This window comes from Sphaeramia orbicularis, chromosome 4 (assembly GCF_902148855.1).
Source record: "Sphaeramia orbicularis chromosome 4, fSphaOr1.1, whole genome shotgun sequence".
Lineage (NCBI taxonomy): Eukaryota > Metazoa > Chordata > Actinopteri > Kurtiformes > Apogonidae > Sphaeramia > Sphaeramia orbicularis.
Window position 1 is genome coordinate 13481584 of NC_043960.1, and position 18280 is coordinate 13499863.

General features: G+C 37.2%; 1 protein-coding gene across 1 annotated transcript; it reads left to right on the forward strand.

The window, feature by feature from the left end:
• Positions 1-2695: 2695 nt before the first annotated feature.
• Positions 2696-15092, forward strand: LOC115418301 (ankyrin repeat and MYND domain-containing protein 1-like). Its single transcript, XM_030132718.1, is given in 20 exon segments — positions 2696-2923; positions 4323-4469; positions 4760-4954; positions 5196-5240; positions 6403-6635; positions 6728-6944; positions 7183-7344; positions 7431-7564; positions 8400-8865; positions 8952-9130; positions 9248-9419; positions 10915-11111; positions 11182-11236; positions 11348-11455; positions 11862-11984; positions 12098-12199; positions 12633-12783; positions 12908-12947; positions 13051-13328; positions 14899-15092. Coding segments are annotated over 20 exon segments (3426 nt in total).
• Positions 15093-18280: the final 3188 nt, after the last annotated feature.

The window sequence follows — 18280 nt, forward strand, 5'->3', positions numbered from 1 at the left end:
ACATATCCTTCACTAAGTTACATAAAAATCAGTGCATTTGGCTTTTGTGCAAACCAAATGACAGACAAACAAACATGAACGATCATATAACCTCTGTGGTGAAGGTGCTGCCTTGTTTGTGCACAGGAGTGACGTTTGTTAGATACAATCACTTGTGCATCTTTGTGTCTAAACAATATAAAAATACAGTAAACAACAATATACTGTGAGGATATTGTTTCATGAATGTACAGGTTTCTGAGCAGATACCCAGTAAATAGCTGAAAAAGTGATATGAAAGCTCTTAAACGCCTTGTCCCTTCACAACGCCAGTAACTTAATATACCTCAGGACAAAACTCACCTGCACCCGGGGTCCATTGAGGCTGCACTTGTACCTTCTGGAACAGACAATAGATGAACAGAACAGAAGATATGAGGCGTCTGTCATAATATAGATCACATCTGCCCCATTTTTCTTCAGGTATTATACTTTAGTTACATAGCATTTACATAGTTAACTCCATATCCAAGACTGTGCACAATACACAAATGCATTCATCCAGTGTTTCCTGTATTTTTCGCAAGAGAAAATATGAGAAGGGTGTTGAATGATGATGAGGCTTTGTTGTGGAAGTTGATGGATCAAGACGTATAATAGGCTTTAATCCATCCAATTTAAAGAAAGTGAATAGACAGAATGAGATGTTAACACAAATCTTTGTAAACAACATTACTCGGTACTTAAAAGGTTCAATGAAACATGTGAAACTTATCTAAACACTGCTATTCATTATACCGGTTGTTTATGACAATGTAGGTAGTCTGCATGTCTAGAGCTGCATATCAGTTTAATCTGATTGGTGTCAAGTAAGAATAGATTTAAATTAAAACATATGATGTATATGGGTGCTTCTATGAAACTGGTCCCTAAAAATAGGACTTGGGAGCTAAAAATTCAAACCATTTGTAGACTAATGTTATGAAGCAAGTTTGGAAGCACTTTGGGTCTATTTTAAAAAATAAATACTTACTGAGATAAAAGACAAGCTATTTTTCAGATAAAACACATTTTATATTATTCTACATTATATTTGGTACAAAAATCTGTCTGTAACACGGTCAAAAGGACACAAAAAATATGTGCTACTATTTTTTTTAATATCTCTTTATTCTCTCACAGGTACATTTGGGGAATTGAACTAATCATGCCAGGCAGAGTGTTTCACAAAAATGATCGCTGTTGCAAAATCATTTGTGATTTATGTGTGTTTAAATGGGCAGGAACTACATGTAATGTGAGTGGACACGATGGGTTACATACAAAACCTGGAATGAAAAACCACTGAGATCATCAAATTTAACACAGTATCTTTATTTGTAGCGGTATATAAGAGCATTTCAAGTCATATGGTCCAGATCAAATACACTGACACCTATGTAGTTTTTTGTGTCTCAATTTTGGTCCTATTTTTGACCCCAGTATTTTATTAAAAAATCATTAATTTTGGGATGGCTCAGAGCAACAGTATAATTATTTAGCATTTATCTGAGGTCATCATTAGGTACATCCTGGGGGGAAATATGTCTAAATTTCTCTTTTATTATTGGGTCTAAAAAGCTGGCAAAGTGCCAGGTAACAAAATGTTTCCAGTTTCATAGAAGCACCCATATGTGTATATATTATAAAACCTGGCCTCTTTACATGTAGGTCCTTTCATTCATTCTGATCCCGTCGTTCAGTCATGCACTTGTGTTCTCAACATGGATGTAACTCAAGTGTTACAGGGTCAGTTACATGAAAAAGTGTCAGGTGACATGAACGGACATGCTCACAGGGTCGTCCTGCTTCATTACTCCTGTAGAGAGGGACACTTGCACTAATCAAAGATCATAATAGTGTGTGACAATGACCTACTTTCAGTTTCCATGCTCCTGTATATTTGAATAACCTACACTGTCCCCAGCCTGTTGAAGTAGGATGAAGGTTCTTGTCATGGTTCCATTAGAAGCCCCTCTCTTCATGCTATCCATAACTATGACCACCTCTAATTTGATCATAAATATAACTTATCCAAAACATTTAGTTTATCAATGTTTCTTTCCACAAAATACCAAAAGTCTGATTTACTGGAACATACCATTCAGGCTAATGTGAAACTTATCTACAACCAAGAATGAAATGTATATATTTAACCGTTCCTGTGTGGAATGACTGATTTCATTTAGATTGGAATGAATTAATAAAACGGGAGAAAAAAAAAGAAAATTCACCTTAATATGCAGTAAAACACAAAATGAAATTAATAATTCAGTACATGAATTGGTTTATTATTATTATTATTATTATTATTATTATTATTATTATTATACATGAATGTTATTCTGATCATGAGTATGTTGAGGTGAAGGCCTCACTTTAAAGGCCGGCAAATACATCTATACAATATAAAATACTGTCACAATAAATAGATGAAACATTATAAATTAATAATTGCAGCTGGAACTTATTTACTCCTCATGTCGTGTGTCTACGCATGCGTGAACCGCACGTTCACTTTCTATTGTTTCCATGACAACGGACTCTTAACAGGGAAGTAAAAACCCAAATCTGTTGCTAAAGTTTTATCTTCTAAATGAGGAGCTTTTTATTTTCCGTAAAGCACTCGGTTTTGACTGACATGTAATGGGTTTAGGTCGAGTGTCGCCGCGGGTAAATGTTGTCGACCTGCGAAGGAGCTGGGGAGGCGGAGGTGGAGGCGGAGGTCCCGGGGCGTGGAGCGGAGTCAGGGAGTCACGGTAACGGCCTCAGAGGTGCTCAGGTCGGCGCAGAGAGACGGCAGCAGCACGGCGTCCAGCAGTGGTCCGACGGATCCACATATGACGGAGAACTTTTAAATGGGCTTAAACACGGCAAAGGAAGGTACACCTGGAGCAACGGAGAGGTGAGAGCAGAATAAAGCCCAAAAAACAGCCTTTTCCAGGTCAGGTTAATTGTGTTTTGCTCTATTTGAGATAAAAATAAAGGGTTCATCTCACAAAATGTTTGTTTTGTTTTCCTCTCAGTTTATCAGAGAGTGGGATAAAACTGATAACCAACAGTGGAGTAGAGACTAAGTACATTTATTCAACAGCTGTGTTTAGTTACTTGTAATTCCAAGATTTACTGTAGCCTACATTTTAGACAACTTTATACTTATACTCCATTCCCACTCACAGGCAAATACGAGTGGGGGCTGAAAAGTTCACAGCCTGACTAAGAAGGAGTTATTCCACAGCAATGAAACTTGTCATACATTAAATTCAACCTCTCCTGATACTAACTGCATGGTTTCCTTCCAGATAAACCCACACTGAATAAATAATTTAGGACTTAGAAAAGTAGTACTACTGACATTTCATGAAAATGTTTGCTTTTCACCCCTCCCTCATTCTCCCTACCCCTCTTGAATTCAGCTTCCCAGTTTTGCACAGTTGATAAAGCTGGAGCAACATCCCCTATAGCAACCATGTCAGCATGAATGTCCTTGGGGGCTAACCCCTTTTTCTGCAGACATTTGATAAGACCACGGAGCCACGGATGGTTCACAAAATGTCTCTGGTACTACTTTTCAAAGTCCTAAATTATTTATCCAATGTGGGTTTATCTGGAAGGAAACCATCCAATTAATCAGGAGAGGTTGAATTTAATGTATGCCAAGTTTCATTGCTGTGGAATAACTCCTTCTTAGTCAGGCTATGAACTTTTCAGCCCCCCCTCGTATATTTATTTAAGCTCCATTTATACACAACTTTAATTAACTGACAACAGTAGTAGCCTATACTTGCTTGTCTCATTTTGTCTTTATTTTGTTTTATTTTATTCTATTTACAGCTTAATTTCTTTTACAGGATCACCAAACTTCATTTCATCTAATTTTTTGTATTAAGTACACTGTTGCCATGACATTGGAATAAAACATTTTTTACCTAGTCTCATGAAACATGTAACTGGGACTTAGTATGTAATCATTTCACCTGTTCAAGGGTGATTACTGATGTATATGAATAGGAATAAAAAGAGGAATGTGTCTGAAACCACAATTATTCCAACTTTATGGGTAACAGTAAATATAGTTTTGAAATGGGTGATTCTGTACTTTAACTTTTGTGGTTTTACTTTAGAAAAGTTTTGAATTCAGGACCTTACTTGTATTTTTATTGTATACTCTAGTGTTTTACATGGTGCTATCGGTGATTTTATTTAAGAAAAAAGAAATGTGTACATCCTTCACAACAGAGGAAGGATGGACAAGAGAAGACAGCATAACTGTCCTCTCTTAATCTCTGTTTTGCTGCATTTAGTACTATGAAGGCTCGTTCTACAAAGACTACAGGCATGGTGATGGAATGTACAGCTGGCCAACTGGCCATAAGTTTATTGGCAAGTTCTACCTCAACAGGAAAGAAGGGTATGGACGACAGCTGTTCCCTAATGGAGCTGACTTTCAGGTAACCTGGAAAGATGGATAGAATTTTCACTTTGCATATTTGGAAGTTCATGAAGTGAATGAATTTGATTTTATCATTTTACTCATGGCATTGTTGTAGTTTTATGTATTTATTTATTTATTGTTTTTAGTGTATTTCTTTTAATTATTAATTGTTTTATGATGTGCAGCACTTCGGAAACATTCTTGTTGTTTAAATGTGCTATATAAATAAAGTGGATTGGATTGGATCGGATTGGATTGGATTGGATGAATCTGTCTAAATCCACTGACATCTGCTCTCCTTTGTAGGGTCTGTACCATGCAGACCAGAGGCTTGGGCCTGGGGTAGTTACGTATCCTGATGGGCGTCAAGATGTGGGTCTGTGGCACAGGGAGCAACTAATAAAGCTCTGTACCACTGTTGAAGATGGTTTTAGCCTGGAGAATTTTCCTGAGTATGCTGCTTATGTGGACCCTGCTGCCAATGCAGATGATCTGACTCAGGTACATGAGGACCACTGTCTGAGGTCTTCATAAAACAAATCCTTACTGTAAGCTACAGTAATGGTCATCACAGTTGTGTTGGATTAACAAGTGTACCTTTACTTACAGCATAAATCTTTGGGGACATTGCTCAGACCTTAACAAATGTAGATTTACACAGATTAGTCATTCATACATCAATATATGACAAGGTTTGCATGTATTTTTCCTGTCCTCCTTCCACATTTCCTTTCTATTCCAGCCTCCTTCCTATCCAAGTGGCCTACAGACTGTAAAATCCTCTGAGGTAAATTATTTCCATATAAACTAGTGAATCACAATATCTTACTGATCAAATGCCATGAAAAATCTAAGCAGAAAATCCTCATTATTCATTTTCCAAACTGTTTAATTCTCTGAAGGGTTATTTGGGAGGCTGGAGCCTATCCCAGCTACCATCAGGTGAAGGCAGGGTGGATGGGGTTGACATATAAAGATGAATAACCATTTACTCTAACAGTTGCAGCTATGGCCAACAGTGACTAAAATGATCTAAAATGGATTTTTAAGAGACACTCAAATATACAGTGTCCTGGTAAAAATCAATCATTTCAGTATCAGATGTAAAGGTACATAAGTGATACAGGTAATAAAAAAATGAATAATATTTATTGTATTTACTTATTTCACTGTGTTACACCCTGGCCTAGGGGTTTATCAGGGCGAACATAATATGCTCTACTTTTGTCCCCTCCCAGCTCCCAAGCACACACGTCAGTCAAAAAAACTAAAGTTCACAGTATTTATTTTTTACAACTAAAGGAGGGTTAAGGGAAGGCGCGTCTAAAACAACAAACAAAATATCTTCTTCACTGTTCAAAACTAAACTACCTAATCCAAAATAAATTCAAGAAATAAAATACAGAAAACTAACCTAAACTCCCTAACCAAAAAAAGGAGAAAAGGTGAAAATAAAAGAGCCGACCTCCCCTACCAGAAAAAGGATAAAATTTACAAAAATACTATTTACAGCTATATACAATCTCGAATAAACACACGAAGACTGACAGTCACACACGCAGGAACACAGTTGGAAGCTGGCAGGAGGCAAGGGAGAGTGAACAGCTGAATCCAGGGCCATTTAAAGGGGCCGGGCAATCACGCTCCACCAATCAGCTTCCTGCAAAACAAACAGACACAAAAAGGGCACAGCACACCTACAGGACGGGGGAGAACGCACACACTAAACAGAAGCATATACATAAACACAAATAGCCAAATTATGACCCAGGGTCATAACACTTATTTCACTGAGGATAGGATCTATCTATCATTGGCATTGGAAGTGTCAGTATTTCATTATTAATCTGTACATCACTAATAGGAGCTGATTTTACTCAAAACAGAGCATGTTTTAGTTTTGATGACTTGTATTCTCCTGTGTTATTCTCTGTGCTCATTGCTCACAGGTGGATACTGTCCTGTTGTCAGATGACAATTTTATCCTTCCCCCTGGAATTGAGGGTTACTCAACTGATGGCGACCACTTGCCGCTGCCTCCTGGACGTAGAAAAGAATTGGATCGACTATTTTATGGCGATCTGTGGGAGCCAGATATTTCTCCTTACCAAGGGTTTGAGAGGGACCCATTGTCCACTCTGCCCCTACAGGCTCGCATGCAGGCTCTCATACACAAGCACAGGTCAGTCAGTAATCAAAAAATCTACTGTTTGCAAGTGAGACTCAATAATATGTATGTGCTAATATGCATGTTTTTACCTCTGTGTTACTTAGACTGCAGGTTTGCAGTGTGGGCTGGGATGTGGCAGCTGTTCTGTCTCTGAACCGCGACGGCTTCAGTCCTAAAGGGCCTTTGGAAATCAGCTCAGAGCTCTTGATCCAGCAGGCCTCTAGAGGAGAACAACCGGCTGTTTTGCAGATCTTACAGAGCGGTTTGGTGCACCCTGATGTAGCAGATTCCCAGGGACACACAGCACTGATTGCTGCCACAGTAACTCAGTTTTTTTGTCTATTATTTGTTGATGTACATTCTTACTTTTTTGCATTTTTTTAATGCAGCAAGCACTTTTTAAATCTACAGAGAGATGAAACATTGACCAATTGATCTAACATATGAGAAGGACAGGAAAATGGAAGGGGTTATCTTTTAGTTTTTAGTTTTCTTGATGATCGGTGCTTAATTGAATGTTCGTGTTTCACTGTCTTTTTGTGTTGCCTTTGCTTGTCAGGTTAATTGCCATGATGATGTAATCCAGCTGCTGTTGGATATGGGTGCAGACATTGACCAGCTGAACTGTGATGGCATGTCTGCCCTGGCTGTGTGCCACCTTCTTTACTACCCTTTTCAGTCTCTTCACACCACTCTGGTTGAGCCACTAGCCAAAACACAAGTAAGGTTCAAAAGTGTGTTTATTCGAAGACTATTGATATCATATATTGTACCATATGTTCATGTTTATGCGTCATGTGTTATCAGCTCTTGAGGTCACAGGTAATGTGTACGAGCAGTCCCCATATTGGCTCAATGGACTTCACTCCAGACACACCAAGACCTCAGACCAATGACACAGTCCTGAGCAGCCAGAACAACCACAACCACCTCTCTAATGGGTAGGAATCTAAACAATACTGTGCACTTAATGTGAAAAATGAAAATCTGAAAATACTGTGTAACATGTTCTGAAAGCTTGTCTTATATTTCGTATTTACTTAAAATTGTTTTCAACAAAGCAAACCCACCTCTAACAGTGATATAGTGATATATATGAGTAGTTTAGCATTTTTCAGTTTTTATTTCTAATTTGTTTTACCATTAACCATTTAGGCTTTAAATGACTTTTAAAGCAGATTTAAAAACCTTTAAAAACTTAAAAGAACTAAAAACCTGGAAAAACAAATCTCTGTTTATTTGAATGTGTTGTTTTTGTTCTTAGATTCAGTTTTGTTTTTCTCGTCTTAATTTCAATTAATTTTTAAAGGTTTTTGTAATATGGGGTATTTGTCAGGGATGAGTTTGAAAAAAGGTTTGTTTAGTAATCCCAAAGGAGCATCTTACTTTTGCTATTATTATGAAAGGCATAGACGAGCCATCTGCAGGTGAATAAGTGGCAACTCTGAAAAACTGAAAGGCCTGATATCCACCTAAAATGCTGAGCTCATGTTTGAAAAAATTACAATAATGCAAACTGGAGACATTTTCTTAAAATATAGTCTATTTTAGTTGTAAATACAACAAACAGTTTTGTTGTAAAGCCTTATTTTTGTTTCTGTCTCTGTTAATAAGAATGAATTTTCACACCTAGGTTTTGTTATGTCAATCTGTTTTAATACTAATAATCATATTAGCTACAGATTTGCCAAATGCAGATTACGTGAAGTGGATATCTACAAGAAGCCGGTGAATTTCATTTAGTTTCCTTGGGGTGTCCTGTTTGCACTTTTTCAGGACAACAGAAGATCTTACAGAACAAAGGTCACATCACAGCGGTAAAGTGTCCCGTAACAGTGAGCTCATTACTGAGCAGCAGGGCACCGACCTGAATGAACCTGAGACCCCAGTGGACACTAAACACCTTAAACAGCAGGAAACTGAGGAGAAAGGACGAGAAGACGAAGCGAGAGGCTGCAAGAAAAGTGATAGCAATGGAAACATTGGAAAGAATGAAGAAAGTAGCTGTAAGAAGAATATGGAGAACAAAGGGGAGGGATTACAGATGAAAGAGGGGTTTCAGTTTAGTGAAGAAGCTGAGAAAGATGTAGAGGAGATACCTGAAGATTTTCATGAGAGGGATGTAGGGCAGAAAGAGGAGGGCAGTAGGAGACAGAAAATTGGTGGGGTTGAGCGCTCCATTCAGGTGATGGATGGTCACATTCCATTGGGCAGCGTGCAGTGGAAGGAGTATGGTGTTAAGGTATGATAGTAAGGACTGAGAAATAAAAAGCACAGAGGAACCATAGTTTAAGTGGTTTGAGTAACACTTTTTTATGTTTCTTTCAGGTAAAAAACAAAGAATCTCAAAAGGCAGGCTTTGGCTCTGCACGGTCCATCAACAGTTACAATATTCATGTCACAGAGGAAGTGCTGCAGCGCTCAGCAGAAGCCTTGAGTCACACAGGGATTCTTCAGCACTCCGACACACAAGAGACTGCACGCAAAATGGCTGCCATGAAAATTGAGTCAGTTTTGATTGTCCTACCTTTTGTTCCAGTTCTGCTTTGACAATATTGATGCTGTTTGTGTACATATATTGCTCTGTGTCTGTGTGTATTTGATGTGTGTGGGTGTGTGGACAGGCATCGTATTCGGTTGACAACGCTGCATCTCTTATTATCACGGGGAGCTGACCCTAACGTATCCAGGATCCCAATGCCTGTGATCTTTTTGGCCATCATGGCGGCCGACGCTGAGGCCGTCCGCAGGCTTCTGCTGTGTGGAGCACGCACTGACATCCCTCTTCTGCACAAGGTATAAATTCAGTTTTGGACCATAGTTTTACATTTATTAAAGCCTTTTTTCTGTACATATTGATTAGTAGGCCTTGTATCACTGTATTGTAGGATTTACAGATAATTAAGAATATTTGAACAACAACAAACATGCAGTTACTTAGTCTGTATTCAGTGACTTGGCATCCTTCCATTTACATCATCCTACATGCACCATAGACCATTTTCAATAAAGACAGATGTATGGCAACATAGATGTAAATTAACACATCCTGTAAGCCATTTAAATGAAAAAAATATAATAATGATAATAGCTATTAACAAAAATGGTGAGGTCAAGAAACATTTTCCTTATGTAATAAAATGTGTTACAGATTAAAAAAAACTGAATGGATGGATGGGATGATGGTCATTATTTTCATGGATGGATGGATATTCTTTTTTTTTTTTTAACATAATTTTATATTTTACATATACTGTACAGGGTGGGGAAGCAAAATTTACAATATTTTGAGGCAGGGATTGAAAGACAGTGTATGACCAATTAGTTTATTGAAAGTCATGAGAATTTATTTGCCACAAGAAAATTGACATAATAGAAAATGTTTTTATTCTACAGTATGTGTCCTCATTCTTTCTCAGTAACTGCCTTCACACGCTTCCTGAAACTTGCGCAAGTGTTCCTCAAATATTCAGGTGACAACTTCTCCCATTCTTCTTTAATTATATCTTCCAGACTTTCTTGTAATAGTTTTGCTCATAGTCATTCTCTTCTTTCCATTATAAACAGTCTTTATGGACACTCCAACTATTTTTGAAATCTCCTTTGGTGTGACGAGTGCATTCAGCAAATCACACACTCTTTGACGTTTGCTTTCCTGATTACTCATATGGGCAAAAGTTTCTGAAAAGGTATGGATAATAGTGTTAGGTATGATTATGACATCAATATATGTTTAGTTTCAAAACAATTGACGTAGTGCCTGCTGAGAAAAAAACAACTAAATGTTCATTGTAAATTTTGCTTCCCCACCCTGTATATCCATACATATATATCAGCCAAAGACCTATTAATTTAACTCCATAAAATGGTGCTATTGTGACCTTATTTTTTTATATGGTTGTGTAAAATAATCACAATGACCAGCGAATAATTGTTTCATTTAGTTTTGATGAATGTCACACAAGAGTCCAGGCTGTAATTCTTTCTTTCAGAGGGTGAACTTTCTGCTGAGAGCCTTTGTTAAGAGTATTATGAACTTGCCAAAAGATTATTGAAGGAGGTCTAAATGTTTGAATTTTTGTGTAGTTACCATATGGGGATCGTTGTAGTGATCCTAACCCCATTGCTACAAATGTCATCAAAAGTCAATTTACTGAAAACTGGGCCTTCTGTATGAAAGCCGGTGGTGGTCTGCCTTAATAAATAGTTTTGTTGTTTTGCCAACACATCCGTCCACCAAACACCTGTCCACTGCTGATGCAGCCATTGTATCTGTGTGACGTTTTTGCAGATGAAAGGTGTGTATCCTTTGCATGTAGCTGCAGCTCTTCCAGGTCCAGTAGGTCCCAGAATCACAGAGCTGCTGCTGCACGCGCTCGCTGATCCAGATGCACGGGCATGTGACCAGGATGAGATCTATGAGCAGGATAAGGTGCATGTTTTCTCTGACAAATAATTACAGTTCATTTTAGTATTTGGAACTGGAAAGTCTGATTCTTTCACTGATTTTCCAGGAGGCCATTGAACTACAAAACACCAGTGGAAGATCAGATCCCAGAGAGGGAGGCAGAACAGCCCTGCATGTGGCCTCCCAGAGGGACGGCGACTACCTTGTCAGTACATAACATAGCCTAAGACTGTAGAAACTACTGTTTATTTCACAAAAAATACAAATCTGTGCAGACATATGTTTATAGATTTTGTCTGCATGTTGATGTTTCCAGAATGCAGGTAAAGTCACAGCCCTCCTTGTGTCACACAGAGCCAGGACAGATCTCCTCTGGAGTGGACACTCACCGCTCTCCCTGGCTATAGCAAGTGGAAATGAACTGGTAACTAGTTAATTAATCAAGTAGCTACTGAATTTTAAATTAATCAATAACTATTTAAATTAACAATAATCAGTTTAAGTGATTTTTAGGAAAAAATGTTCATATTTTCTGATTTGAGTAAATTACTTCTGGTTCAGTTTCTTCCTCTTTGACAATAAACTGAGTATCTTTGAGTTACACATCAAACAAGACATATGAAAACATCAAGCTGGATTTTGGGAAACACTGATTAACTTTTTTTTTTTAATTAAGATTTAATAAAGATTAATAACCAGATTAATGAACAATGAAAATAATCATTAGTAGCAGCCCCACTGGTGACCCAGTAGTCCATACATACTCCAAGATAGAGTGTGAAAACCTCTATTTATCCTTCATCTGTCATCGGTTCCTTTTCCCTCCTCAGGCAGTGGAGGAGCTGTTGAAAGGAGGTGCAGATCCCAACATCCTCCTGGGTAACACAGTGGGCTCCGCACTCTGTGCTCTTGCCAATATCAACTACCATTTATGTGGCGACAGAGTTAAACTGGTACAAACACACACATCCATAAAATGAAATATGTGTGTAAAGGATATCAAGTCTTCATAAAATGCTGGTTTTCATATGTATGAAACTGGTGTTCATGTGTGTGTCTTTGATAGTTGGACATGTTAGCCAAAGCTGGTGCCGATATCACGATGCCAGTTACTGTGGGAGATTTTGAGGGAACTGCAGTCGACTACGCACATTATTCCTTCAATCAGGTAACCAACAAAAGAGCACATGCATTCTATGTATTTACTGAATTAATGGTTTATTATTCTTCCTGTGCTCTTCATTGTGCAGTCTAAAATCCCTGAACAAAGTCATTATATTATTGAATTAGTTTGTTTTTCTGCACCATGTTGATCTGACCTTGGTGTTATATATTATATATTATATTTTGTACCTGACGTTTGCAAATATACGTGAATTCAATATACAACAACTTTAGACAAAATATGTTCATTATTCCCACATGCTCTTAATATTCTTGTCTTACAGTTCATTTACATTTTCATATATTTTTTGTTAAAATGCATTTCTTTGCGTCATTACTGCATACATTACTTTTAATTTTGTTGTACATATGTATAATGACAATAAAGGCATTCTATTCTATTCTATATATCTGTATGTTTTTACGTTGAAATGCAGGACTCACATATTGCCAACACGCCCTTCCATGCTCTGAACATGCGGGAGAGAGAAACATTCAAAACACGGCGCAAACTCCTTGGCATGATGGGAAATTTACTGAGACAAACAGCCATTCAGCGGGAGAGAGGAAAACACCTTACAGCTGATAGTCAGTGCAATGCTTGGGTTTGAGATTTAGTCTTTTCAAATGTTTGTCTTAATTCTATGATTTTTTTTAAAGTATTTTTATATATCAGAAAGAGGAACATGTTTCAATTGTGTTTTTTTCCAAGGTGCCAGTTCCCAAAAAGGACCCATACACAGTGATGAGAGGTACTAAACATGTAGACTGAACAAATATCCTGAAGATTAATCATGAGAAGAACAACAACGGGGGCACATTTTTAACCCTCCTTGATGTGCATCTCTTACCCAGGATGCACCAGTTTAAGTTCTGCTACCACTGTGGTCGTTCTGTATCTGTGAAGCTGACTGAATGCAGCCGCTGCCACAAGGTCTTCTTCTGCTCCAGGACTTGTAAACTGAAGGCTTGGAATGGAGGACACAAAGAGGAGTGTTCCCAGGTGTCAGGTAGGACTCAGGACTTCTCGTTTGAACAGTTACTATCCAGCAAACCCAACAAGCACCAGCCCCCCCAAACCCCACCCCACGAACAAGGAAGGTCAGACCAGATGAAGCACTTCAGTGTTGTGAGTGCGTGTTGTTTACAGAATGAAGAGGAATAATGGATTCGATTTCAATAGCGCTTTTCAAGGCACCCAAAGCGCTTTACATTATTGATCCATTATTCATTCGCTCTCACATTTGGGGCAGTCGGACAGAAGCGTGGCTGCCAGTCCATGGCAAACGGCCCCTTTGACCACCACCAAATATTCACACACATTCACACATTCATACACCAGTGTGAGTGACACCCTAGGCAAGGTGGGTGAAGTGGACACAACAGCACATGACTAGGACAGAGCAGGATTCAAACCGCCAACCCTTCAGTTATTGAACGACCCGCTCTACCTGCTGAGCCATGGCCGTCCTGAATGAAGTTAAGTTATAAGTGATGTTATATAAAGTAATAGGTAGTATTAATTAATTATTTTGCAAATAGTCAAATGGCAAAATTACAATTTACATCTATGTCCACACAAAAAATGTTTTATTTTATACTATATATAATAATAATCATACATCACACTTATATAGCACTTTTTGGACACCCAAAGACATATATATATATATATATATTGTACATCACTGTTGTCTCTACAGTGATGAGTGAATTAATCCACATCTGGATTCTCTGGAGTCTTCTAAACAGGAAATTGGGGTTTGATTTCCACATTTATTTTCAATCTTTTTTTTTTTTTTTAATTTAAGGATCAGAACTATTTATTCTAGCTGTGTCTGCGTGGGTTCTTTCTGGATACCTTAATAGGTTACCTGTTCAATCTAAATCATCTATAGGTGTGAATATTCAGCTGGTGAAATGTCCAGAGTGAGTGTACCCTGTCTTCACCCTTTTTTTAGCCAAGGCAGGTTTCATCATACCTGCCACCCTCCTGAGGATAAAGCAGTTCAGAAAATAAATGCATATTTGTTCTGTAGTTGCTCTTTTTTGACAAGCCCATTATATAACTATAAGGATAACTGTAACATCCTCATCAAGCAGCCTAAATATTCTGATAAGCTGCGTTACGTGTTGAAATGTAATGTATTTTCTTTTTTCCATCACTTGCCGATTCACCTCATTTTGCATTTTAAATGTATAAGTGCTTTGGATGAACTGTTTTTATTTTCGTCATCTCTCTTTTTGTTGAATGTATTCAGATTTATATAAACCATGAGATATAGATTTCTACTGATGGATATTAACAGACCTGTTCAGTGATAGTCGGGTGGGAGGGGTTTACATGTCAGGTAGAAGGGTTTGTGTAGGGCTATATCTTTTTGTATGTATGCAAACCATGAAACATGAAAAATTATTTGTTCTGGTTGAGGCACCAAAACTACTTGGTTAGGTTTAGGTACCAAAATATCTTTGGTCTGGGGTAAGAGTTCGGTTAATATACCATGTTTAAATAGACCATTTCACAAGCTTAACTACGTTTCCACTCAAGTTCAAATATCAGCAGTAACCTCAGAGTGTACAGTAAAGACCAAGTTTGGCCACGAGCCTAAATTGGTACAACATTATTATCAGTTGAAGGTTTTGGCCAAATGTTATGAATAGACTATGAAAATACTTCTGAATCTGTTTCTCTCAATACAGACACTGCTGATGGCATCCAGAAGAGAGTTGTGTTTAAATCCCAAAAGCCCTTGGGTGTCCTGTTAAAACCCAAAACAGTCCCTGAGCTTCTGAGTGTCAAGATGAAACCTCATATGGATCCCAAGCTCTTAAACGTGGCAGAGAACGTCTTGGAGAGCCAAGTCAACACGAAGGAAAACTACAGCTTCATCTGACAGATCCTGATATATCGCATGTTTAATAATTACAACACCTGAAGTACAATTTACCTACCTAATACTAAAATGCACCTGTTTTTATCACTTCTGTCTGAGTCCGAGTCTTTATATACGCTATTTGTGCTTAATAATGGTGGTAATGTTTTTTGTGCCATAGTAACAAACTTTATAAACTGTAAAATCCTGATACATACTGTATGTAAGTTTCCAGTCTACATCAATTACTCATGAATGTCTTTGTCTTGCTGTGGTGCCAAGAAAACACAGCCAGTTAATCCTGAGGTGACATATAAAGTAACATATGACTTCTTTGATATCTAATATCATGACTGACACTGTTACTGTTGTTTATACTTATTATCAAATTACAGACTTTTTTAAAAACCCAAATAAATTTTTCTTTTGCTTTTATCTTTCATAGAATTACTTAGAATGATGTCTTTCTGGCCTATAGTTACTGTTGTCCTGAGGATATACTATGAATTATGTCATAGAAAATAATATAAAGACTATTGGTCTAATTTACTTCGTTATTACTCTCGGTTTGTAAATAAACTCCTTATGACTGCAGTAACTTTGAGTTGCTCAACACATCAACTGAGCAGTGGTGGAATGTAACTAAGTACTTGTACTCAAAGACTGTACAAACTGACAACTGGATTTACTTTGCTGCTTTATTCTGTATTTCTACCCTTGACAAATGTTTCACATTATTCCACAACATTTACTGCAAGGAACGTATTACTCACCCTCAACTCTTAGCAGATTTATATTAATATAGAATAAATATTAGCCACTAAATTATTATGTAATAGTACTGAATGATAATTCATAGTATATTAGATCACACTACATAAGAATATATAGACTATAGTAAGCTGTTAGTTGTTTTTTTTTGCAGAACTCTAGTTGCAGCCTTCACTTACCACATGAACACAAGTGGCTGAATGGGACAGAGCAGCACAGCCAACAACCTGGAGGAAGTGGGGTGTGAAGTGGCTCATTTGCATGTAAAGGGCCAGTGCTCAAAATGACCTTTCTGGTGTCATTAGAAGTATTGTTGAAGATGGATGTGTGGAGTTGAATTAATGACGAATTCAGACCCAAACATAGCATTTACAGTTTATGTAGACCACAGGGAAATGTTTTAAAATGCATAATTCCATTTATAAAAGCAAAATATCACTCCTTTAACAGGCACATTCAGCTGCTTTCATATTTTTATGTGTGTTTTATCATTAGTTTTAGACCTTTTTATTCACCTTGTGTTTTATGTCATGTTATTTTTAGGTTTTGTGACTGGGATTTTCATTTCATTTGTTTTGTTCATGGTTGTGCATTTCATCAGCAAACATTCAATAATCATCAAGTAAACAAACATGTACACACCCATGCTCGAAAAGGAGCAGGATGAAGAAAATCTTATAATTTTCTGCCCCCTTCTAAATAATAATAACCTTAATGGTAAGCCATACACAACTAGCTATAAAATCATACTGTATAAAGTCAGATAAACCAAACTAAAAACATCCAAAACCAAGTGCAAAACCACATGTCCAGAAAGTACAAAACATAGGTAAATATATACCTGATGAAATGATGCAAAAAACATTATACCAGACTAAAATAAGTAAATAAATATGTCACAAGATGCAGTACAAATACAAAGCAAAATGTAAGTGAGGTTAACACCCACCACTGATGCACACATCTGCTTCAAAGTTGTCCGTGCACACTGGTGTTTGAAATGACCTTTCCTTCTATGCTCTTCATTCTCTGAAGTGAAGACAAACATTTCTTGTAATTTAGCTGGTAGTACTTTACTTTTGACCTTGTACATAGCAAGTAATGTCTGTATCTTAACTAACTCCTGCCATTTCAATAATCCAAAATTAATAAATAATGTATTAGTGTGTTCCTGATAATCTCCTTTATGGATAATCCTGATAGCTCTCTTCTGTAGGAGATACAATGGCTTTGTGTTACGTTTATATGTATTACCCCAGACTTCTACACAGTAGCTGATATATGGCAATATAAGTGCGCAATACAGTGTTTGCATTGCCCTGTAATCTAACAAATACTTTACCTTATTTAGAATGAAAATACTTTTAGACATCTTTTTCCTCACATGTGCAATATGGGATTTCCATGTCAGACCTTCATCCAGTATTACTCCCAAAAAGCGAAGTTCAGAGACCCTTTCAGTATTAATTACATCTATAGACAGTACTACATTTTCCTCCCTTCTTTTCTTACAAAAATCATAAACTTCTACTGCATAGACTTATGGGGCAATAGCTATAAAACTACTCTACACCCTCTCTTCATATTACAAAAACGTGCAATCAGAGTCTTACATAAAGTCGGCCATTTGGATTGTACTCCTTTATTATTCTTGCAGTCAAAACTATTAAAACTCAATGATTTGGTAAATTTGTACATAGCTCAACTTCTATATAAAGCCAATAAAAATCAACTACCAGCCAACATACAAAAACTATTTGCCCATAGAGAGAGGGGCTATAACCTGAGGGGATGTGGGAATTTCAAAGTCCCAGCAGTCAGGACATCCAGGAAAAGTTTGTGTGTATCAGTGTGTGGGGTCAAGCTTTGGAATGGGTTGGGGGTGGACCTCAAGCAGTGTCCAAATATTCAAAAATTCAAGAAAATGTACAAAGAAATGTTATTTTCACAATATCTGGCTCAAGGAAGGGTATGATCCTTATTTGGATTGTCAGGTTTATCTATTGTATGGTGTGTGTGTATATAAACATGGGGGTGCAGACGTGTGTGTACAGCGGTAGACAATAAACTGGTGTGTATGTAGATGTGCATGTGACTGTATGAGTGTATGTAGAAGTGTATGTAGATAATCCCAATCTTATGTTGTATATCAAGTGATTTTGCACTAACAGTCTGAGGACTGGAATTAGGGGGTAGGACTGGATAAGCAGTGGCTTCTTCCTACTCCCTTTCAGGCACAACAGTTGTTCTTTTTTTTTCTATTATTTGATTTTTTGTGTATTGTTTATCATTATTATTATTATTATTATTATTATTATTATTATTATTATTATTATTATTATTATTATATTGTTTGATTTTTTTGTTTGTGTATTGTGTATTGTTTATTATTTTTATTTTTGTTGCATATGTTTTGTATTATGTCTGTGTCTGAAATA